This window comes from Perognathus longimembris, chromosome 28 (genome assembly GCF_023159225.1).
Source record: "Perognathus longimembris pacificus isolate PPM17 chromosome 28, ASM2315922v1, whole genome shotgun sequence".
Taxonomy (NCBI): domain Eukaryota; kingdom Metazoa; phylum Chordata; class Mammalia; order Rodentia; family Heteromyidae; genus Perognathus; species Perognathus longimembris.
The window spans coordinates 88,179,961-88,206,195 of record NC_063188.1 but is presented as its reverse complement, the minus strand read 5'-3'; the positions used below and the strand labels follow the sequence as shown (position 1 = coordinate 88,206,195).

The following is a 26,235-nucleotide window of genomic DNA, read 5'->3' as shown; positions in this document are numbered from 1 at the left end:
CCAGGACTGGCAAAAAAATAAATTTAAAAAAAATAGTATTTAAATTTTTTTTAAATATAAAATAAAAGAAAACGCTTCCTTATTTCGTGTTGGGCCATTATTTCCAGAAATAAAGCATGCTTTACTCATCACATGTGTGACCAATTTCTGATATGATTGAAACCAACCATTAATAAACAGTAAGACATTGAACAACAGATTCCTCACTATTTCGCAGTTGTAATAATTTGACTTTTCATGTGATCTATACGTCCTTGTCTTAGGCCAGCTTTACAGTATATGTTCAATGTCTCTGAAACATCCACAATGATTTTCTGATTTCTCTCAAGGATATTAAGAGATTTGTGAGGCTCTTTTTTGTGTTTCTGAGGTTTTAGTGATTTCTCCCATGCCCATTACTTTTCTCGTATTATTGCTCTTTTGTGTTTATTTGGTTTGTGCTTTTGTCAACTACCTATTCACATGGTTTGGGTGAGAGCTCCTAGTACATTTCCAAGAGCCAAGCTGTTTACTGCCAGGAAATGATTACAATCATCTACCAACATGAGAACTTCATAATGCCTTCTTTCCTTACATGAAGTTGACAGAATTCACAAGACTTCTTTTTCTAGACAAGTGCTCTTTTAATCAGATTCCGGTTTCTCTTTCTGAAACAATGTTTTTATCCAGACAAAAACTTTCCCCCAATTCTCAGAGGGTGTTGATGTTTTTTAATAGCCTTTGATTGGAAAACTAATCAAAATCTTTATGAAGTTTATTAGAACCAGAGCGGGGCTTGTTGAATTACAGCTCCATAGGGGAATGTCTGTCCTGAGAGACTTCATGATGAGATTCAGTTTGGGTAGATAGATACCATATGGTGGGAGAAGAAGGTCAAGCAGAAGAAAATCTTCTTGTGTACCAAAAACTACCTTTCAGTGTGCATTGGGCAGCTAGAAGAGACATAGCAGCCCCTAATAAATACAGTATCCTTTCTCAAGCAAAAAAGCCATTTGGATAGTTGGAGAATTGATAGTTCCAAGAGTGTAGAGTTTAGAATATGAAATTCTGAATCTGAATCATCACACCACCACCTAGTGGCCTTATAACCCCCAGCAACCTGCCTGAGAAGCTACTTTCTCTTAGCTTTTTCTTTTTGGTGATACTGGGATTTGGATTCAGAACCCTATGCTTGCTCTGCTTGCTTGCTGGGCTGGTACTATACTGTTTGAGCCATTCCAGCCCATTTTTTCTAACTATATTCAATATGAAGGTTGATAAGTTTTCTTCCTGAACTGGCATAGAACGTCAGTCTTCTAGTTTTCAACCTTCAGAATAGCTTGGATTACGTACATAAGTCACTTGCACTCAGCTTATTCTTTTTTTTTTTTTTTGTACTAGTTATAGGACTTGAACTCAGGGCCTGGATGCTGTCTCTGAGCTTTTGTACTCAAGGCTAGCACTATACCACTTGAGGCACACCTGCACTTCTGGCTTTTTAATGGTTCATTGAAGGTTTAGAGTCTTATGCACTTTCCTACCCAGGCTGACTTTGAACAAACATGATGCTCAGATCTCAGTCTCCTGAGTAGCTAAAACTACACACATGACACAATTGTTCAGCTATTTTGTTACTTCTTTAATCACACACATTAGTTATACAGTGTACGTAGTGATATTTCTGTACATGCATGTGATGTACCTCATCACCCTTTCCTCAATTGCTCTCCTTTCTTCTTTTCTTCTTCTTTTTCAACTATAAAGTGGGAGTCCTAGTGCCTTTTCATGGTTTGTTGTCAAAATTTAAGGTCAAAATAAGTAAATAAGAGCACATTTCATTATTGTATTGTGACATTTAAGCTTTAATATCAGATTCCACACTAGAAACTATAGTAAAAAAAAAAGATACTTATGTATTTTTTCTCAGATTTTGTTCTGCAGTTTGCGGGAAGGAACTCTGGGCCTTGCACATGCTAGCCAAGAGTTCTGCCACTGAATTATACTCCCATCCTAAGAAGGCAACAGTTTTATATTCAGAGTACTGAAAAGAGATATGGTCAGACCTGAAGTATTCTCAAGCAAATGTGAAATAGCACCAGAGTTGATGGCATTGCCTTTGGGTGTTAGTGAAAGACAGGATTGTTAGGAGTTGTGCTGGGACATTATTTTGTCTGTATATATTATTTCAGTGATGTTTCTCTCATTGTTTCTGGTTTGACAGTACATGTCATCAGTCCCTGTCATTTTGCTCTCCTAATAGAATATGAAATTCTAGCTCTATGACAAGAATATAGTTTATACTTATTGCACCAGAGCCTGAGGCAAAACCTCAGAGCAACAACTCTACAAGGGGACAATATTGGAGCTAATATTTATTGAGCTCCTTTTTGCATGGTACTAGGAATTCCATTTAGGGTCTGATGCTTGCTTGGCAAGTGTTCTATACCAGTTAAGCCACACCTCAAACCTTTCTGATTTCTTATTGCGTTTGCTAGGAAAGAGATTTGGCTGTAGATAGCAGGTATTTTGTGATTACTTAAACAAGATGCAAATACATTCCAAATACATTTCTGTCTAACTTAAAAGTCTGGGTTGGTTGGCAGCATCGCTGTTTTGACCTTTAACAAAAGAGTCTGGGCTTCTTACCTAATTCCTCCTGCATCTTGAGAGTTCCACCCTTGATCTAGACTGATTCAGCTATAGATTCTCAGCCAAGACTCTGGGACAAATGGTTGAGGAAAAGTCTTCCCTTTGCTTTTAGGGACATGAGCTACATGTTGTATGTGTCCTTTCTGATCATATTCCATTGGACAATGTTACTCTCTTGACAAAAGCTCACTGAAACACTAGGAAATTTAATCCAGTATGTTCCTAGCTATTTTTATTCTGAGTAACATGCTATAAATATATGTATGCATGCCTGTATGTATGTATGTATGTATGTAGAAATGGGGCACAGTGTAATATTTCAACATCTGTCTACAGCATAATCTGACTAAATCAGGTTAATTAGCATTTCTTCTCTTTATCATTTCATTTAGAGACATTGATTTTCTCTCCTTTAGTTTTTCATAAACTACACAATAAGATATTGTGAACTATTGTTACCCCACCATGCTATGGAACATTAACATTTATTCCTTCTATTTTACTGCATTTTTGTACTTGTGATCTAACCTCCAGTTAGTTCCCCTTCTGCCTACCCTCTCAGCCACTAGTAATCACTATTCTACATTCAGAACATTTTTTCATTCCACCATATGAGACTATGTGATACTTGTTTTTGAGTGTCTATCTTCTCTCAATGATCATTTTGCTGCAGATAACAAGATTTCATTATTCTTCACATGTGAACAATACTTCAGTGTGTCTAAAGTCCATATTTTCTTTATTTAATTCATCCATTGATTCTGCCTCAAAATCTCCACAATGTCTTTTATCTGTATATTTCTCATCACCCTTGGATCTGCTTCCCTTATACACATCTGTTGATAGCATCTAAGCTGATTCCATATGTTAGCTATTATGATTGGGATACAATAATATATACAATGAATGCACATTTAGTGTGTACATTTAGAGTGTACATGAGGTATTTTGTATCTTGCAAATTTTGTTTCTTTAGGATATATGCCAACAAATAGGATTGTCAGATTATATGGTGAATAGATCTATTTTTAATTTTTTGAGGAAACTCTGTAATATTTGACAAGATGACTGCACTAATTTACATCTATACCAACAGGGTATAAGTGTTCCCTTTTCTACATATCCTTAATGGCATGTGTTACATATTATCTTTGATAATAGCCATTCTGAGTTGAAATGATATTCCATTGTGGTTTTGATTAGCATTTCTCTGATAAGTAATACTATTGGACACTTTTTCATGCACCATTGAGTATGAAGATCGAAGATCAGGTGTCCACTTTTAAATAGATTCCTTGTCCCTTTGCAATTAAAAACAAAACAAAACAGGTTTTGCTATGTTGCCTGGGTATCCTTGAAATCTTGAGATCAAGTTATCATTCTGACTCAGCCTCCTATATAGTTGGGATTAAAGATACATGCAACCACGTCTGGCAGTTTATTTTTGTTAAATCTTTGAGTTCCATCTTTGTTCTAGACATTCTTTGTCAGATGAAAATTTGAAAGTATTTTCGACCAGTCTAAAAATTGTATCTTCACTGTATATTGCTTCCCTTGCTGTAGAGGTTTATTAATTATGTCTCCTTAATTTTGTCTATATTTATTTTTATTGTAGAGGTGGTGTACAGAGAGGTTACTATTACATAAGTCAGGTAATGAGTACATTTATTTTTGAACAGTGTTACTGCTACATGTATACTACTTTTGTCTACATTTTGTCTACTTTTGCTTTTGTTCCTTGGTTTTGGAGCATCTTACCCCCCCCAAAATCATTTTGTGTAAGAATATCTTGAAGCATTTCCTATAGTTTATTCTAGTAGTTTCACAGTTTCAGGTGCTATATTCAGGTCTTTTATCCATTTTGAGTTGATTTTTATACAGGATAAGAGAGGCTGATCATATTTCAATAGTTTGCATGCCCATGAATGCCCATTTTATCCAGTATTTATTATTGAGGAGACTGTCTTTTCTCCAAGGTATGTTTTGGCAACTTAGTGAAGAATTAATTGATTATAGATGTGTTAGTTTACTCCTCGGAATCTCTACTCTGTGTCCATTTTTTATTATGCCAACACTCTTCTGTATTTGTTACTATGGTTCTGTACTATGTCTTGAAACCAGCTATTGTGATGCCTCTGTTGTTTTTGTTCAGTCTTTTTAATATCTGAGGGAATTTTTGCTTCCATATGAGACTCAGAATTATTTAGAAACCTAGTTTTTACTTTGAGCAGCGATGGAATAAGAATTGCACTAATAGAGACAAAAAGGAGAATAGATATATATTTTTTTTTTATTTTTTATTTTTATTTTTGCCAGTCCTGGGCCTTGGACTCAGGGCCTGAGCACTGTCCCTGGCTTCTTCCCGCCCAAGGCTAGCACTCCGCCACTTGAGCCACAGCGCCGCTTCTGGCCGTTTTCTGTATATGTGGTGCTGGGGAATCGAACCTAGGGCCTCGCGTATCCGAGGCAGGCACTCTTGCCACTAGGCTATATCCCCAGCCCGAGAATAGATATTTTTAAAAGCAGAATTGTCTATACTAGAATTACTGTGTGTCATTCTATGCCAAATGCTTACAAATATCATCCTATTTAATGCTCCCAACAAGTCTGTGAGGTTGCTGTATAGACAATGTATTTTGAGACAGAGATGGTAAATCTCCTTAAGTCTTGAGAAACAGAGGTTAAGTAATGGTTTTAAGATCTCAGAAAAATAAATTGCATAGCAATTTGAACCCAGGCTATCTGCCATCAGAGTTCTATGGTCTGTGCTTTTACATAATCCTCACTTGCTCATTATTTACCCTTGGGTCTTGATGTATGCTCTACTCCATGACGTTTGTTTAAAAGCATCAAGGAAACGAGGATGCTTTATAAATTGTTTATTCATGACTTCCTCTTCCAGGCAGCTAATTGCGTGGGTAGAACAAATTTCGAGCTTATTTGGTGAAAAGTAGTGTTCAGTACAATGTGGCCTAGTTGAGCAACAAAAGGAAAAATGGTGGCATATAAATGTGGCTGGAATTTTAATGATAGCAATTCCTGATCTGAAAGGAATGTGTCTAATGGATGATAAAACCAAGTCCTCTTTTAACACATTGAGCTGTTTTGATGATGGGACAGGAGAAACAGGAATTCAATTTATCACCATAATATAGAGAAGTGAGTATTTCAACGTATAACCATAATCAAGATAGTCTATTTCTTTGATCTTTCATATTTCAATTATGTATAGTTCATCACTTTATATATTAATGTGAATGCTTCTTTATAGCAAAAAAATAGAGTAAACTGATACTTGAAATTTCAAGAGTACCTTGAATCAGTCCAAATAAGGCATGGTATTGATGAATTAAATTTCTTCAGCAACTGTTTTGCTTTTGCTTTTTTCCCTTTCATGTCTTTGACCAGATTTTAGCATTGAGATTGGGTTACTTTTGTCTCTGTTACAGTATTTTCACCTACTTCCCATACACTTTTTTTTTCTTTTGATAAGAAGTACTAACAGGAATGATTCAAATTTTTAATATTTTGAGGATTCCAAATATTCTTGCTTTCTGAATAAAAAAAAGACAAAAAAGCTGTGGAAATCACTAGAAAGGAACTGAGAACATTCTGTTACTTTTGAGTATATAATTTTTGAAGTATATTTGGTCTAAATTTTAGTCAACTTTTAAAATTTTATTCTTAGGAAACCATTAGACAGGAACTGAGAACATTCTGTAAGTTTTTGAGTGCATAATTTTTGAAGTATTTTATCTGAATTTTAGTCAACGTTACTTTTTATGTTATTAACAATGCCAACATTATACATTGTTCTCCTTTTATGTACCCTTCAAGGGCATCAAGTCTTCACTTGGCATGGCTGACGCTCTACAACATGAGCAATGTCTCCAGTCCAGCATTTTGTTGGTTAGCTGGAGTTGGATCCTCATAGACTTTTCTGCCTGTACTGGTTTTATGCCAACAAAACACAATACTCCAGATCTCAGTCTGAGTAGATAGAATGTCAGGCATGAGTCCCTGGTGCTTGGTTCTCAATTTTTTAAATATAATTAATTCATATTATAAAAGCCACTATAACTCACAAAGCACACCAATACATTTTAGCAGATTGCACAAACTTTCTTGAAAGAAGCTGGGAAAAGAGTTATTATATTTATTTTGAAATTAGAGTTACTGGGACCCAAAGAGGTTAACTAGAATGTGCAGTGATAGTATTCAGCACAGTTAGGCCAGCAGCTTCCCTCCTTTCCTTCCTTCCTTCCTTCCTTCCTTCCTTCCTTCCTTCCTTCCTTCCTTCCTTCCTTCCTTCCTTCTCCCTCCCTCCTTCCCTCCCTCCCTCCCTCCTTCCCTTCCTTCCTTCCTTCCTTCCTTCCTTCCTTCCTTCCTTCCTTCCTTCCTTCCTTCCTTCCTTCCTTCCTTCCTTCCTTCCTTGGTTTCCTTTTCTACCTCCCCACTTTCTTCTCTCTTTCCCTCTGTTGTTCACTTGCTTTTGTTTAGACTTTGTTTTATTCAGTCATATCTATTGTGTTCGGGCACTGAGTCATGTGCTAAAAAGTATAAAGCTGTACAAAACAGATATCCATTCTCCCTTTATATCTATGTCTATAATCTTCCTTTCTGTGGTCTGTGCTCTATATAAACTCAAAGATCAAAGAAGAATGTGACAGACAAAGGAAGCCAGTAACAAGCAACAACTAAAAATGTAGTAAGTGATGCAAAGAAATACTAATGATTACAGTGCTTGTGAAAACAGTGCTTATGAGAGAAGGCCTTCCCAACTGAGGAAGGAGCATGAAAGTAGGTCTTGTATTGGGGAAGAACTTGGTTATTTAGGAAACTTAAAATAGACCCATGTTGCTTAGATATGGTGAGTAGATGGAAAGTGACCAGAGGAAGCAGTAGACAGCAAGGGGCTACATTGGGCAGATTTCTATATGTTATTTTGGCACATGCCTGTTATCTCAGAATTCTAGTAAGCTGACTCAGGAGAACTCAGTGAATTCAGCCTGAGGTATAAACAGATAGCCTATCTCAAAAAATAAACTCTTGAACAAAAATAAGCACCAAGATATAAAAAATTCAGAGTTTTAAGCAGAGGAACAGCACATTACTAGAAATACTTGTAAATAAACACTATCTAATAACATAAGTATTCTATGGAGAATGAATTAGGAGTTAAAAAAATGTAAGGATACTAAAAACGCACATTTTCACCTGATAGATGTGAGGAAGTTATGGGTTAGTGACAACTGAAAACTATTTCAGTGTGGTTTTTCAGCAAATGAGACAGGAAAAAATAATCTAGTTCTCAGAAAGTACAATACTTGAATTCATGACAATAAAAGAAATGTATCCAATGCCTAATATATGAAACTGTAACCTCTCTGTACATCACTTTGACAATAAATAAGAAGAAAAAAACATAATTTTTAGAGATGACAAGTTCCAAGGTTTACCCTTGAGCTTGGATGATGAATATGGATAGAAAGGAATGAAGAAGATCAAGATGAACAGGCCAACAAAACAACTCAGGAAGTTGAATGTGTTTTACCTGAGAATGTTATAATTACCAAGAAATGATGCCAAAGGGTGGGAATGTTTTCTGTGCTAGTATCAAATTACCACAAACGAAGTAGCTTCGGGCAAGGCAAATTTTGACTTCTCTAGAGATCAGAAGTGTAAAATAAGTATCAATAATACTTGGAGGAGCACATGCTCTCCAGAGGCTCTAAGAATCTGGTCTTTGACTTTCTAACTCTTGGTGGTTCCTGGCATTCTTGGACTGTGGGCATATCACCTCAGTTTTGGATTCTATGGTCATATTGCTTTCTCCTCTGCATACCTCTCCTCTTCTGTCTATATCAAATCTTTCTCTGTCTCATCCTTAACATACACTTGTGATTACATTGCCCCCCCCCACAGGATAATTCAAGATAACCTCCCCATCTCCAGATTTTAACTAGTATATCTGACATTTTCAAGCACTGTGTTTTTGGATGACCATTATTCTGCCTATCACAAAAGGAAAAAATTATGTGAAAATATTCAAAAGATGGGGAAAATGACTAAGACTAAGACGATGGTAGATTGTGACCATTAAGAAGGAGTGGAACTGGGAAGTAAGGGCTCACATTTATAATCCTAGATACTCAGAAGGCTACAACCTGGAGGATTGGGGTGCTAATACAGCCTGGTCAAAAAAATCCTATATGTCTCTATTTCCAGCAACATGCTCAGTGGTAGAACACTAACCATCTATCTCCAAGAAAGCCAAGTGAGAGCATGAGACCCTGTGTTCTAGCTCAAGTAAAGGAGGAGGAGGAGGGAAGAGGAAAAGGAGGAGGGGGGAGAAGGGAGGAGGAGGAGGAGGAGGAAAAGGAGGAGGAGGAGGAGGAGGAGGAGGAGGAAGAGGAAAAGGAGGAGGAGAAGGAGGAGGAGGAGGAAGAGGAGGAGGAGGAGAAGGAGGAGGAGGAGGAGGAGGAGGAGGAGGAGGAGGAGGAGGAGGAGGAGGAGGAGGAGGAGGAGGAGGAGGAGGAGGAGGAGGAGGAGGCGGCGGCAAGTGATAATATTGTCAAGTGAGCCATGAAATGTGATTGCCTGCAAGAAGGAGGGCCTGCAGCCTGGTACAGAATTTATGCTATGTAAGAAGAATCCCTCAAAAACTGAGTCATTCCTCAACCCCCTTTTTGCCTCGTTCTATTAGAAAGAGTGAAGTGTCACCTTCTCAGTCTCTTACAGCTGGTGAAAATGATGTGACTGTCTAGTCAAGGAAACCTAAGAACTCTGATGAGAAGACTGATAGGTTAGCTTTTGTTTTTCAACTTACAGACAGAAGAACTACACAAATGCAGCTTATGCCCTCCTCACAGCATCCCTCACACTTCATCCTTCCTTCTTTAAGTAAAGGAGGTTAGGCTGGAGCTGCCTCGTCATTTTGTGTTAGACTGATAAACCACATTTTTTTGTGTACACATTTAGTTTTATTGTAACAAAGCAACTTGTACACTTTTAATGTTTAAAACTGAGCATTATGTTTCCTTTCCAGTGAAAACAAAAGAAAATTTTTAAATAAATGAACAAAATTACAATAGAGAATGTCAATTGCGAATAAGATCCTACAGGGTCTGCTGATTCTCCCGTAGTGGCAGGGCTCAAGTCATCATTAGGAGATAATTCTATTTTAAAAGTATCATCTTAAACTGCAAGGATGTCGGTTAAACATCACAATTACACATGCCAAAGGAGAAACCATGTTGTCAAAATGCCCACTTACCCACCCAAACATCTCAAACCCACCCTTTGCTGACCTTCTATAACCCCCTTTTTTTAAAGATTTTTTTCTTTTTTTTTTAACAAGAGAAAATAGACAGATACATGTTGGTGATGCTGTCTGTATTCATGTAGACATAGTGTAATCTCTGAGCCCAATATACAGAGAAAGGAGGAGAAAAGCTAGAATCTATGCAGTACTACACAGGGCCTGGGCGTCAACAGAGCCAAGGAACCGGAGGCTTCTTGTTTCCCACAGAGCAGGTGGAGGCAGCGTTGATTCCATATAGTTCTTGTTGAGACGGGTAAAACTGAGTTTAGAACAGGTGTGTGGAGATTCTTTTCCTGTTTTGTTCTCAGCAAGGTATCCACCCCCCAAATAAGTTGAGAACCATGGTGTTGAGAAAAAGAGACCTCAAGAACGGGGTGACTGAGCACAGAGGGGGAGAAGACTGCAAACTTGCTCCCAGGGACTGGAGAAAAAAATTTTTTTAAGTTGGAATCCATCAGTGTTTTCTATTGGTCATCTTCTCCTTCATCCTCCTCTCTGAGGATGAAGTGGAAGAAGACAAAGATGATGATAAACCACATTTTGAGTTTAGAGATGCATTAGGATGAAAGGACACTGAGTCTTTAATGATCTTAGTTTGCAACTCAGAGTTTCTTGTGTGGAATAAAAGAAATCCAGTTGTTAAGCCTGTTATTTCAAACTAGAGGCATTTCTAGCTTATATTAATGGTTTGTTTGTGAGAGAGAGCAAGTACTGTGTCATTGTCTGTTTTTCTGTCTCGGTGTCAGTCCTTTTTCTTTTTCTTTCTCTCTTTCTCTATCATTCCCTTCTTCCTTTCTTTTTTTCTGTCTTTCTTTCTGTCCTACCTTCTTTCTTTCTGATTAACAGAAAGACAAAGATAGAAAGAGAGAGAGAGAAAGAAAGAAAGAAAGAAAGAAAGAAAGAAAGAAAGAAAGAAAGAAAGAAAGAAAGAAAGAAAGAAAGAAAGAAGGAAGGAAGGAAGGAAGGAAGGAAGGAAGGAAGGAAGGAAGGAAGGAAGGAAGGAAGGAAGGAAGGAAGGAAGTCAAGTGCAAAGTACAGAGGCAAAATTATGGAAAAATCGAGAGACAGAAAAACATATAAAAAAGACTGGCATAAAAATAGACAAACCGAAAGATAAGCAGAATGACAGACAGTTTGACAGAAAGATAGACATAATACAGAAAGAAATGAAAAAATAGAAAAGTAGACAAAAGGAAGAAATAAAGACAGATAGGACAGATGGACAAGTGAGACAGAAATCCAGAAGAAAAGAGAAGGAAAGAAAGATACAAAGACATACAGAAAAACAGACAAAAACATCTACAGAGAACGAGAGAAAGGCAGCCTGACTGATATATAGATAGGAAGAATAATAGATTGACAGACTGACAGAATGACAAAAAGACAAAGACAGATTGACAGACAGAAGCAAATGGGCTTTCTAGCCAAACCTGTATTGGATCCTTAGTAGTATGTACAAGAAGCTAAACTATCATTTCTGCCCTTGGGAATATGTTAATCTGATTGAGTTGGACAGAAGCTTAGTACACAAGCGTAGAATGGGCATGATATGAAATATGTGAAGTGACTCTGGAATCTTCTTTACTACAACAGAGCCATCTGTGTTGAAGAAGGGATTGGACATCAATAACATGTCTAAAATATTTAAGTAAGAATAAATTCAACTTTTATAACAGTGTTTCCCAAATCCAGCACTGCATTAGACTAAATAGAAAAGCTTTAAAAGTACCACTGTCTCAGCCACATCCCAAACCAATGACATCAGAATCTTTGGGCATGAGACCTGGGAATTAGTCATTTAAAAATTTTTCCTGATCACCCATTCCAACATATTGCTTTAGAAAGTATAACTCGAGAAGAAATATTCCAAAATAGTACTTCTCAAATTCTAATCACATAGATATTTTGTTTAAAATGCCGAGTTTCAAAAAGCAGATTGTGATCAAGTGGGTAGCAGGTAAGGGCAGATATTCTGCATCCCTAACAAGGTTCCAGACAATTCTGATGCTGTGGCAACAGGGACTGTACTTGGAGCAGCAAGTTATTAAAAGTAGTAAATAGGTTCTATATTAAATAGTAAAAAAAAAATGGACATTGAACCTAGCATTTATTTAGTTCACATCTTACTTAATCTTAAAAACAACCATAAAAGTCAGACACTGGTGGCTCATGCCTGCAATCCTAACTACTCAAGAGGCTAAAATGAGGGGATTTGGGGTTCCAACCCAGCCTAGCCAAGCAAAAAGTTTGAGACACACCATCTCCAAATATAACCAGGAAAAAGCCATGCTGGAGGTATGGCTTAAGTGGTAAAACCTGGACTGAAACATAATCATGTCTGACAGCAAAGCTCATAGGCGAATTGAAATTGCTGGAAATTTTCAACTGCAAAGCAGAAGTGTTTACATTTTCTGAAATGCTAGGCAATTTACTTGTAGGGGCAAACTTCATGGAATCACTTAAGGGAAACACCAATGATTCTAGGCACAGTTACTTCATGTAGTAGTATATCTAGGAAGGTAGAAAACTTGGTACTTTGCATGCTGCACCGGTGCTCCCGGGTTATGTTATCAAAGATGCATTAAGTAAATACTAATAGGAAAATAGTGCTAGTGGAGGATGTCAAAAATAAAACACAAACCTATTTTTCCACTGCTCAGATCAAAGGATTGTTGATGGTGTTGGGAGAAATTCTATTTCAAAAAAAAATTTGGTCCTGATTCCTTGCTTCAAATATTCTTGGGCTGGGATATAGCTCAGTGGCAAAGTGCTTGCCTAGCAAGTGCAACGTCCTGGGTTCGATCCCCAGTACCAAAAAAGAAAAAACAAAAAAAAATCAAATATTCTTTCAAAATGGGAACATTTTGTAAGTATAGATAACTCTGCTCCTCTGTTTATTGAGTGATTTTTTTTTCTCATTCCAGGAAGCTGAAAAATGAGCTCTTAGAAGCAAAACGGAGAAGTGGAAAAACTCAGCAGGAAACCAGCAGAGTGTGTGTTCACTGTCAAAGGAACCTGGGTCTAATCTTTGACCGCGGAGACCCATGCCAGGCCTGCTCCCTTAGGGTGTGCAGTGAGTGTCGGGTAGTGGGATTGGATGGCAGCTGGAAGTGCACTATCTGTGCCAAAGTCGCGTGAGTTTTTCCATTTTTCCTGGAGAATTTCAATTCGATGACTGAAGGGATTAGAATGGGGAAAACAGGAAAGCGTGTTTTAAAGTATTTAATTTTTTTAAATTTAAAATGTAGGGATATTGTTAGTTTTCTTGATATATGACATTCTTACTGGGGTGAGATGGAATCTCAATGTTGTTTTGATTTGCATTTCTTTTATGGCCAGTGATGTAGAGCACTTTTTCATATGTCTCTTGGCCATTCTCATTTCCTCATCAGAGAAGTCTCTTTGTAAGTCTTTAGCCCACTTGATGAGGGGGCTATTGTTGGAGGGGATGTAGCCAAAAGGGAACCCTACTTCATTGTTGGTGGGAATGTAAACTGGTTCAGCCACTCTGGCAAGCAGTATGGAGATTCCTCAGAAGGCTAAATATAGAGCTCCCCTATGACCCAGCAGCCCCACTTTTGGGTATTTATCCTAAAGACCACAAACAAAATCACAGTAATGCCACCAGCACAACAGTGTTCATCGCAGCACCATTTGTCATAGCGAGAATCTGGAACCAACCCAGATGCCCCTCAGTAGACGAATGGATCAGGAAAATGTGGTACATATACACAATGGAATTTTATGCCTCTATCAGAAAGAATGACATTGCCCCATTTGTAAGGAAATGGAAGGACTTGGAAAAAAATTATGCTAAGTGAAGTGAGCCAGACCCAAAGAAACATGGACTCTAGGGTCTCCCTTATTGGGAATAATTAGCACAGGTTTAGGCAAGTTATAGCAGAGCATCACAAGAGCCCAATAGCTATACCCTTATGAACACATAAGATGATGCTAAGTGAAATGAACTCCATGTTGCAGAAACGATTGTTACATCACAGTTCTAACTACTTTCAACGTCCCATCTGTTTCTGTAGCTTCTATTATTGATGGTGTTCTTGTATCACCTTCCAGTGGTTGTACCTACACTATCTCTGTAATCTTATCTGAGTATATTGGAAACCGTGTTTACTGGTATTAGAAGTAGGAAATTGAAAGGGAATATCAAAATTGAGAGACACAGGGTAAAAAAAGACAAACAACTACAAAAGCAATACTTGCAAAACTGTTTGGTGAAAGTGAACTGAACACCTCAGGGGGGAAAAGGGTATGGGGGCAGAGGGAGGGGGGTATGAGGGACAGGGTAACAAACAGTACAAGAAATGTATCCAATGCCTAACGTATGAAACTGTAACCTCTCTGTATATCAGTTTGATAATAAAAATTTGAAAAAAAAATGTAGGGATAGAGATTAAAGTTAAAAGAACAATCTAACTATAGGCTTGGGTCCTGCGTGTGTGTGTGTGTGTGTGTGTGTGTGTGTGTGTGTGTGTGTCACAGAGAGAAAGAGAGAGAGAGTACAATGCTACCAAACAACTATGAAAAATAGTAAAATGGGAAGCCTCATAAACAAGGTCCTTTATTTGAAAGCCACCTATGAGCTTTCTTCTCTTTAAGTAACTTTTTATTCCATGTGGCTTGTCTGAATGCACAGGCAGTTTCCTTGAGACTTTTTACACATTTGGTGTACCAACCTGCTCTGTACATCAGCTGAGGAGCAAAGCTAAAATGTTTCCTGAATTGCCTTCAAACCTACCTGTCTCTGAGAAAGGGCCAAGGGTGAGAACTTTGTTCTACACTCTATTTAGCTGGGGGTAGTGGGCTTGGATTTCACTCTACTAACTTGGATATAGATCAAGATTGTTTTCTAAGTATATTGTCTAAGAATAATTTGGTCTCCACTACTCGTTGGGCCTACAAAATGCCCATTCTCCAGAAAGCTCCCTTGAATCAATCAGCATGTCTTTTTCTTCCAAGGATCCCTGTTTCCTCTCCACTGAAAGTTACCTTGCCTCAGGGGAGCTTGATATTGATCTTTTCCTGTGGTTGACATGGAGGGTATTTAAATCACTCCTTTGTGTGGTATCTCTTTTCCCTTCCTGTTACTGGTGTTAAAAGATTGTCTTGGGAAGAAAACTGCATAGTGTGATTATAGGACTGACCTTCCTTTATCTGATTCCTGTGAATGAAGACCACCATTCTGTTGAAAGCTTCTATATTTTGTGATTGCATTACTTAACAAGATAATTTTCCTATATTACTTCATAAAGGTGACCCTAAATAGGAAAATTCATGCTATGTTTTGACACTGGATTGAACTAGCAGCTCAGAATAAATGAATTTATTTATTTTACCTATTAATCAATCAATTAATTAATTGTATTACTTACTTTGGATACATTACTTTGATTTACCTAAGCAATTATCTTCAATTCTTGGTCCATTTAAACAAATTTCATTTTAATATGTTCTTCCCCCCCATTAGCAAACATCCTTGAACATTGATAAAATCATTGACATATGAGGTTCATGGCAACCTTTTACTTATTTGAAAGATTTTATTTATTTAAAATATAAGTTGTGTTGGTTCCCTATGTTGCAAGTATCATCCCTCACCTTCTGATTTGGCTTTTAACTCTCTTAATGGTGTCGTTTGATGAACAGAAATACATTTAGTAGTTTAATTTGTTTATATCTTCCTGTATCATTAATGGGATTTTTCCTTTATATTGTTAAGAACAGTGTGACACCTAAGTCATAAAATAATCTCCTATGCAATCTGCACTTGTCCTATTTTACCTTTACATTTATAATCCACCTTGAATTGATTTCTGTATAGGGACTGATTTCTGTATTTTAAATGCAAGTTAGACACTGATTGTTTTAGTAGCTACTAAATGATTTTTGTTTCTTATGTTGTAGAAATCTTTTATTCTTTGTTGATTTTTAATTTAAATATTCACTCAGATATTGAGAGATATGCTGACTTCTTTCAAGAATAACTGGACTTTTTACTTATACACCTAATTCTGACTACTTTTGCTTCATATGTTTAAGTTTACGACATAGAAATTCTTTTCATGGTCTATATACACTGCTATACTTGTATGCTTCCATTTGGATATTTTTTCTTCCACCTCAGGAGTACCCTTTAGTATTTGCTTTTTAAAATGTTTTATATTAAAGTAGTTGTAGAATGGAGTGAAAACTGCACATGTTTATCAGTCACCCCTTTCAATACTCACCCACCCATCCCAACCTACTCCTTCCCTCACTTTTCTTAATTTTTAGCTTATGTAATACCTCTTTTGCTATTTAGCAAAGAAATTAATGTATAAAATTCATCTTGATAGTATTTCTTTAGGTGTAGTTCTACTAGTAATGAATACGCTCAAGATTTTTTTCTTACTACAGTTTTATTTTACTCCGTTCTCAAACATTTTCATATATTATTGTGTTCAGCGTTTTAAAAATTAATTTAATTTAAATGATATTTAAAATCATAATAGATTGGGTATTATGTAATGTTTCAATACATGTATGTATTGTAAAATGTTTAAATCATTTTGAACATACTACCTCCTTGAATACTTACTCATTCCTTATAGTGAAAATCCTCAAAATCCTGTAACATTGAAAAATATGTAGTACACTATTGTTGTCTATGCTAGATAACAGTTCTACAGAGCTTCTTGTTCCTACCAAACTGTTACTTATCAATTGCCTTTTTGGGGGGGGGGGGGCAGTCATGAGGCTTGAACTCAGTACCTACAATGCTATCCCTGAGCTTTTTCACTCAAGACTAGTGCTACACCACTTTGAGCCACAGCACTTCCAGTTCTCTGATGGTTAATTGTGGCTAATAGTCTCCTTCTAGGCTGGTTTTTAAGTGTGATCTTCAGATCTCAACCTCTTGAGTAGCTAGGATTACAGGCCTGAGCCACTGGCACCTGGTTTATCAACTATCCGTGATCAATCTTTCCCCCTCCCCTCTCCTCAGGACTCTTCCCAACCACCACAACTACCATTTCACTCTCAATTGTGACATTGGCCTTTTAAGATTCCACATAAGACAAAACATGCAGTACCTGTCTTCCTGTGACTGATTTATTTCACATTATGAGCTCCAGTTTCTTCTATGTCGTGAATGACAGGATTTCATTGTCTTTATATATAAATAGTATTCCATTATGTATGTGGACCACACTTTTTGTATTCACTAACTTGTGTATACATAGGCGAATTCCATTTCTTAGCTCTAGTGAATGTGCTGCAGTGTGTTCAGAGATCTCTTTGATATACTGATTTCATTTCCTTTGGACACATGCCGGGCAGGGGGATTTCAGGGGGATTTCTGCATAGTATGGTAGCTCTATTTTTAATATTATGGAGAACCCCTGTATTCTTTTTTTTTTCAAATTTTTATTATCAAACTGATGTACAGAGAGGTTACAGTTTCATACGTTAGGCATTGGATACATTTCTTATACTGTTTGTTACCTTGTCCCTCATGTCGAACCCCTGTATTCTTTTATACAAATTTCATTGATTATTATATATTAGGTGGGAAGTTAATAACATTTAGTAGGTTGCTGTTCTATTTACTTCAGCTTCCTAATATTTCTGTTATGATATCAGATACCAGTGCTCTGTTACTTCTTCAAAGGTCTTATCTTTTTTTTCTTTTTGCTATTTCTCCATTTCTACTGGTTTTTTTTAAAGATTATTTATTTATTCATTCATTCACTTCCTATAAGCATTTATTTATTTATTTATTTGTTGCCAGTCCTGGGGCTTGAATTCAGGGCCTGAGCATTGTCCCTGGCTTCTTTTTGCTCTGACACTTGAGCCACAGCACCACTTCTGGCCGTTTTCTATATATGTGGTGCTGGGGAATCCAACCCAGGGCTTCATGCATGCGGGGCGAGCACTCTTGCCACTAGGCCATATTCCCAGCCCTCTACTGGGTTTTTAACAGTTTTTACAGCATGCCTCCTTGGGTTTTCTTTGTATTTCTTCGTCTTGATGTTTCTAAAACACCTTTTGTCTGTGCCTTAATGTCTTTTGTCCTATGTGACAATTTCTTTTCTGTTTGGTTTTTTGCCAGTCCTGGGGCTTGAACTCAGGGCCTGAGTACTGTCCCTGGCTTCTCTTTGTTCAAGGCTAGCACTCTGCCACTTGAGCCACAGCACCACTTCCAACTTTTTCTGTTTATTTGGTGCCGAGGAATCGAACCCAGGGCCTCATGTATACGAGGCAAATACTTTACCACTAGGCATATTCCCAGCCCCCATGTGATAATTTCTTTAAAAAATGTCTCTTCTATTATCTCTTTTATTCTCCTATCCCAAATACGTGTTAGTGCGTTGGTGGTATAGTGGTGAGCATAGCTGCCTTCCAAATACCTGTCAGTCATATTGAATGTCTTGGGCTCCTTTCTATATTTTTATCTTTTTATGTGTCTGAAGTTCAATTTGCACAGACAGTTTTGCCTATTTTCAATCTATGAATCCTGTCTTTGGATATTTCCAATTTGCTGTTAAATCCATCAATTTATTCCTTAAATTCAGTTGTTTTGTTTTCAGTTTTAGAATTTTCATTTTATGTTGCATCTCTACTGATGTTCTCATTCCTCTCTTATACTTTCTTCAACAGATTATTTACAATTATTTTAAAGTAGAGGAATTTTGGTTCAATAGTTGAGTGAGTCCTTTTCAAACTGTTTATATTTTAGTTATTTCTCTAGTTTTTGCCTATGCTTCCCTCCCATAATCCTGATAGTTTTTGACTGACTGTCAAAACTTATAAAAATTATAAAGATCAATTATACCTTAAATATTTATCGATAGAGAATATATTCATAATTATATTAATCAAATTAGAAACTGAACAAATTTCAGAACTGGGATCTCAATCCTCACAGAGCTGATCTGTTTCTGTTTAACATTATGCATAATTCCTAGGGAATAGTCCTTTAGCATCTCATAGCAGACCTGTTAGGTAAGAAAGACAACTGGTTTTCTATTATATAGATAGTGGAAATAAAAACAATATATGAATATATATTAGTTGACTGGAATTTTATCTGTTTGTGTGTGTGTACTGCTAAGGATCAACCCAAGACCTTGAGCTGCATCTGTAGTCTTTTTTTGATTTTGAAAAAGATTCTTTCTATATAGAGCATACTGGCCTCAAACTCATGATCCTCCTGAGTAAATAAATTATAAGTGTGCACCACCATTCCAGATGCGATATCAAAGTTTGATTTCTTCAGCTTTTTCCCACAAGACTATGTCAAGTTGATATTTGATGTTTTAGGATACAAAAGAAGAAAATGAAATGAAACAACTGATGTTCCATTTGTAGAGACTCAGATCTCATAGTGAATATCTCAATAACTATTTACCCAATTTTTATACAATACAATTTTCTTTGATTCTTAGTATTCATTCTTTTCTATTTTTGTTCTGCTTCTGTTTGTTCTCTTCTTTATACTTTGGGATCTCATTCACATTGGCACAACTGTAGATAGGGACTGACTGAAAAAAAGCCCTTAAATTTAAGTTCCAAGGAGCCTAAGCTCCAATATGGGAAGAATGGTGTCTTTAACTTGTAAATGCTATTTGTAATGATTAAAGAATACTTTTAAACACAATACCCAAGGAGCTTGTATTTTTACCATCAATTGCCTTACTAGTGAAAATGGATGGTAACTGAAGGTCTACTTTACTGAGTTCTTCCTAAGTCTTCTCAGATTCCCTGAAGGTTATACTAATAAGAAACTAGCTTTTTAATATGCTAAATTGGATTTGGAAATGTTTTCTAGAAGCTACATTACCGAAACTAATACAACCCCTTCCTGTGATTTATTTCTTAGATCTTATAGGCTATATATGCTATATATATATATGTGTGTGTGTGTGTATATATATGCTATTTATATGCTATATATAATAAGATAAATATATAATACAAATACATATGGGTATATTATTTATAATATATGTTATATTAGTATATAATATATAAGGTAAATATATAATAAGATATATAGCATGTATATAACTTATTTATCTTATTTATTAATTTTCTTCTTTTACTGGAATATAAGCTTCATGAGTCTGAAGGCAGGAGTTTTGTCTATATTGTTCGCTGATAAAATCCTAAATATACCTAAAAGAAGGTACCCAATGACTATGTATTCAATGAATACATGGATCAATAGATTAACAAAATGAAATGATGAATAGATGTGAATGAATGGCTCCTAGTTAAAGTATTTTAGGCTTGAATAAATGAAACAAATATGGAACAGATATAATTTTCTTCTCTCTGATACATGAAACTTAAAACAAATGAGCCATTCTAAATATATTTGCCCACAAAGTAAATTTCTAGCCATCACAGAAAAATATACAAGACAAATTATTGTCAGGTGATACAAGAATAAATAATAACAAATGGAAAATTACATACGTTTCTTGGAACATGTTAATGAATTAGTGCAGAACTTTGGAATAAATTATAGTTATTTTATTGATGAAACAATAATTCAATAAACTTAACTATTCAACTATCTAAATGATCTATCCATTACCCAGTTCATACATCCCTCCTACCCATTTGTTGATAAGCTATTGATATACAAGGCACTAAAGATACAAAGTTGAATAAAACATGGACTGTCTTCAATTCTTTCCTGGTCTAAGGAGGAAGATGAGTTAATTACATTATTGTTTCATTCATAAAAGAAATTCTGTTTCAATGCAATGAAATATCTGAAGGAGAAAAGAGCTTTCTTCTTTTGGGGTTTTATGATATACTAGGATTTGAATTTAAAGCCCCAACCCTTTAGGGAAACAGCTTTCATTATGTGATTCTTATGCCTCCATGTAATTTATCTATAGTTATATCCTTCTTCAACAACTGGAATAGGTATTTAATATTTAAATCCGTGCTCACTTTTTAGGCTGAAAGTCAGAGAACATTACCTTTCTAATATTACAGCTACTAGTGTGTATGCTTTCAGAGACTGAAACTATCTGTTAGTATTGAAAAATGGTGTTTGTTATTCATGGAATGTTTCCCAAAAAGGAAGCATGAATGATATTTTATTGGCAGCAAACGCCCTTTGTTTGTTATAAGAGAATGTTACAGCCCCACTGGGCTGTCTCCATGTTTAATAGACCATAAAATTGAAATTCCCACCCTGACCTCTAAAGAGATGAGATGAGTCAGAAAGTGACTCATTCTCTAATCAGTTGGAAGAACAACCTTTACTGTCATTTGCCTTGGACTGGGTAAAAGTAAAGAGATTTTGTTTCTGAAGCACTGAACTGATTACAGCAAAGCCTGGTGGAGGAAAGGAGGCTACCTGTTAAAATGAGCTGAGCCCTCCCTGAAATTTTCTCCAACCTTCAGATTCCAACCAGTTGGCTGCTGCTGTACGTCTAGGTTTAAAATTAATTCTGTAGAAACAAAATGAAAGAAATCTTGACACAGCCAATTTGTTCAGTTTGCTATCTTAATGAGATCAATGAAACTCCAGAGCATTATGTTTGCTCAGATGGTTGGCATCTAACACAAGGCACCCAACTGAGCCCTGAAAGACCCCGAAACTAAGAGACATGAAAGAAAATAAAAAATAAAATACATCTCATGTGATTTTAAGGAGCTGATCTTATATTCTAGTCACATTAAGACACCAAAAACTGCTGTGTCCATTTAGCTATTTTTGTCTTTTTAAAGTAGGAAGAGTCTGATATTTTTGGTGAATTCTAATGATTATTAAAATATATAAAAGATAACTGAAATATGGCCAGGTGCTAGTGGTTCATGCCTGTAATCCTAGCTATTTAGAAGGTTGATATCTGAGGATCACAGTGCAAAGCTAGTCTGGGCAGTAAAATCCCCGAGACTCTTTATCTCCAAAAGCCAGTAGTGGAGCTGCTTGAGCAGAAAAGCTGGATAGCACACAACCTCTGAGCTCAAGGCCCAGGACTGGCAAGTGCACATGTGTGAACACACACAACCACACACACACACACAGTAAACAATTCTGGTATAATCTTATTTAAGTGTTGGCAGTTCTAGGTATATGAGGCATAGTTGATACGGAGGCCCATTTCTCTGTGGCATGTGGACTTAAATTGTCAGACTTTCTCTTCTCATACTTGAAACTGCTTCCAAACAAACTACTCCAACCCAGATGATGATGATGATGATGATGATGATGATGATGATGATAACAACAATAATAACAATAAAATTTCTCTTGTGAACATTGAATTTGAATCTCATGATTTTCATGTCATAAAATATAATTTTGACATTTTAAAATCATTTAAAATTGTGAATTAATAATGTGTGAGTTGTACAAAATAGAGGTGGAGTAAATTTGGACCATAGAGCTTCATTGTACTTGTAAATCTCTCTTATTTATCTTCTTACAAATCTTCTTACTAGCAGAAGTCTTTTCTGATTAAATATTAAAGCCAATACATTTCTGTGTTTAATCATAGTTATTTTCTAGTACCATCTTAACAAATGATTGTAACCTAGCAACTTAAAACAATGCAAAGTTATCTCATAATTTGACAACTTGGGGACCTAGATTGGCTTGCTCTTTTTCTCTGCTCCAGGTTCCACAAGGCTGAAAGCAAGGTGTTAGCTGTGTGAGTTGGAAAAAATGGATTTCCAAACTCATTCTTATAGACCTGATCCAGTTCCTTATGTATGTAGAAATGAGATCTCCATTTTCTTATGGGTTTTCATTTAGAGTTGCCTTTAACTTCTAGAAACTTCTGTCTCTGCTCTTTGACTCTAAATCTCTACGTCTCAGTTTTTTCAGCATGTCATGTCTGTTCTCGCAATCCGACGTCCTTTTTTGCAGTGTCTTGACGTTCTTACCCTTCTTCCCTCTGTTTTTAAAGGTTCATGTGATTGATTACTTTGGGCCCATTTGAATAAGGCAGGATAAACTTGTTATTTTAAGGTCAGCTAATTAGTAACTTAATTCTGTCTGTATACTCTGATGTCTAGATCTGTGTTTGATTGATAGTAATCTTGTAAGGACATCTTTAGAATTTAGATCGCCACAATTACCACCTGGATTTCCAACATAAACAGTGACTTGGAAGTCTGTAGATTACTGGAGGTGTACCTCAAAATAATTTAACCTATTCAATGTTTTGGTTCGGTAGGTTAAATCATAGATGTGGAACATTCTATATCATATTTTATGAGATGTATGCACTATGCCCTTATCTTTATTTATGCTTTCTCGAAGGTTAATATTTTTAACTTCTTTCCCATTAGTTGAACTATGTTTCATATATTACTTGGTTTTGTGTACTGTATTCAGAAACAAACTTTCAATTGCTGTGTGGAATAAGGTTAACATACTTTTCTGAGTAATTTTTATTTAGGGGATCTACTTGTTAACTTATTAGAACAATACAGTTGCTAAAGTCTTGGGGCTATAATACTCTGGGACCAGAAATCTTTTATTTGACCTTTAGTTGCTTTTCCTCAGACACCATTACAAACTTAGCAGAAGTCCTTGCTACTTCTGATCCTTAGTGACTGAAGTATCTGTAACTTTTTTTCATCCCTCATCACAGTGGAAACCTGATTTATCTCTTCATCATTTCCTATTCTATCTACTTTAGTAACATCCTAATTGGCCTTCTTGCTCCTGGTTTTTCCCTTTTTCATATGCTTTTCCAAGATTATATCATCTAATTGGAACTTTAAGTTCTCCATTGCCTCCAGAAGGACGTTTCAGCTCCTGAGAATGGCATTCAAAGATTTTCATTACATAACCCAATCCTTTCTTTCAACCTCATTTTCCACTACAGTCCAACATTAACTGTTTACTCCCATCACACAGACCTGAACTAACCATTGAAATTACATGTGGTTAGAAATATGTTTTGACTAATGGATGACTTTTGTGGTTGTTAACATCCTTGTTGTATACCTGCAAGTTATAGCAGCACAGCAACTCCAAGTTATACTCCAGGTATCCTAAGTTGTTCCACAAATATTTACTGAGTATAATGGAAAGTGCTATTTCTAGAGAGGACAAACAACATAATCAAGGCCCTAAACTCCTGTTTATGATAATAATGAGGATTGTCAAGATATGAAAAGAAGGCTAACTTAACTAATGGAGGAATAATCATTCATTTAAAAATATTATTTGAAGAGTGGATTGGCACAATCAATGCATGATATATACATGTGTGAAAATACTACAGTGCATCCACCATCATTATATAATGAATATATGTTAATAATTATAATTAAGTATTTTAAATTTACCTGAAAGCACAAGACACTCTTGTAGGTTCTTGGGGGAAAAATGAATGAGACAGAGAACATCTCTCATGGAGCATATAGCCCAGTACACATGAGAAAATATGGCCAGAAATAACTCTAAAATAAAGTTAAAACTGTTATAGATGATAGAAGTGCAAATAAAGATGAGTGATTATAGACATTTCAGGAGGGGAATAGGATATGATTTAATATAACAATTGCAGGTTGTGGCTAAATGATGGATGGGACCCTTTCTCATCTTTAATATTCAATTACAAAATCCAGGGCAGGTACTTCTACCACCTGCACTTTGAATTTGTCTCCTTCTCTGTGATAGTATTACCATTGCCCTAGCATTTCCTTTCTTCTGGAACATTGTCATGGCCAAGCTATCTCTTTGCCCCATTCTCTACTAGTCTAGTGATACAATATTATATCAAGGAATCTTTCTAATATAGAGTCCAATTATTGACTCTGTGACATTCAGAAATCTCATTTGTTCATTGTTCTGACTGATGATTTTTGACCAAAAATAGTGGTTAGAAATAGTGTTTAAAACAAGTTTTAGGGTCAACTATTCAAGATGGGATTCTGACTTTATTGCTTACCAGCTATGTGATAATGAGACATTTTCTTGCTATCTCAATTTCCTCATCTCTAAAAAGTGGGCAATAGTTTTTATGAAGGGTGTTATCTTGGTAAAAATAAAGTATGAAGAGTAATTTCCAAGTGTATACCAGAGAATACATAGTATGCTTAATTAATACAGCAGTGGCCACTACTATCATACAATGCTCCAGAGCTTGAGATAGATTCTTTAAACAGTTGGTGATTTTTTGTTAATTACACACCTAAATAACTGAATCTTAATACTGCCTCCTTTCCCCATGAGTAGGCAGCTAAGGATTATAACTGGAGAATGGTTTTTGGAAGAAAAGGCAAAGCGTTTCAAGCAAGTCAATGTTCTGGGCACTGAGGTGGTGCGACAATCTATCTTAAGAAGAAGTCCAGGTAACTACTATAATAATTTGGGTTCAAAATTTTTCATCTTCATTTTAGTGGATTAAATACCTTCCTGATATATTTGTTTTTATCAAATGAGCATAGTTGGGTTTTCTAAGCCCCTTATACACCCCACAATTCAATAACGTGATATCTAAATCTATGCACAAATGAAGAGTAGTTAGTAAAAATAAAAGTCATACTTGTTTTTCATCTATCTGACAATGAAATTTTCAAAGAAATCATTCATCTTCATTACAGATAGTTCTGTTCATGAATATATTTCTAATATTTTACTCAATATTTAAGCAGAATCAAGTCCTCAAAAATGAATAAAAGGAATGTAAAATACATTCTCTTTGGGGAGTAGATACCTCTGGGATAGGGGAGGATGAAAGGAGATGGTGTAGAGGAGTGATATAGTTGGGGTACTCTATGTACACATGTGACAGTAGAACAACACATCTTGTTGAAGTTGTTTCAAGAAGGGGAAGTAGGATAATGGAGAGTGATAGAGGTGTGAATTTGATGGTGGTGCATTGTATGTGTATACAGTGATATCACAATTAAACTGCTTTGTACAATTAGTATACAAGCAATTCTTGAACTTTCAAGAACTTTTATTTCAAATTTCTTTTAAGTGTAGCTTTTTCTTGTCTTTGGTTCTGAATCATTGACATTGTCCACTGCATCCCTATCTGCAAATTAGGAGTACTGGGCAATGCAAAGGTTTGTCACAATGACTAGGTTGATTCCATGTCATTTAGTGGGCAGTGACCAGAAATGCCAAATCACCTAGAATGCATAGGACAACATTGGTCAATGGAGGATTATACTGTAACCAAACACAACACCTAGCTTGATAATGTTTTTTTGTGAACATAAAATGCAATTTAATTGGTCAGTGTGGAATGAAACTTGTGTTTGGGAGTAAATTTCATATGCAGGGTATAATAAAG

At 36.0% G+C, this 26,235-nt stretch overlaps 1 protein-coding gene across 3 annotated transcripts in view; it reads left to right on the top strand.

Annotated features, from left to right (window-relative positions):
• The window catches only part of Sytl5 (synaptotagmin like 5), a 181,826-nt gene that overhangs the window by 96,173 nt on the left and 59,418 nt on the right, over nucleotides 1–26,235 (top strand). For all 3 annotated transcript variants that reach the window (XM_048336560.1, XM_048336559.1, XM_048336561.1), the window contains exons 4-5: nucleotides 12,877–13,086; nucleotides 25,170–25,285. In XM_048336560.1, coding sequence (XP_048192517.1) covers nucleotides 12,877–13,086; nucleotides 25,170–25,285 — 326 coding nt within the window. The remainder of the gene's footprint in view (nucleotides 1–12,876; nucleotides 13,087–25,169; nucleotides 25,286–26,235) is intronic.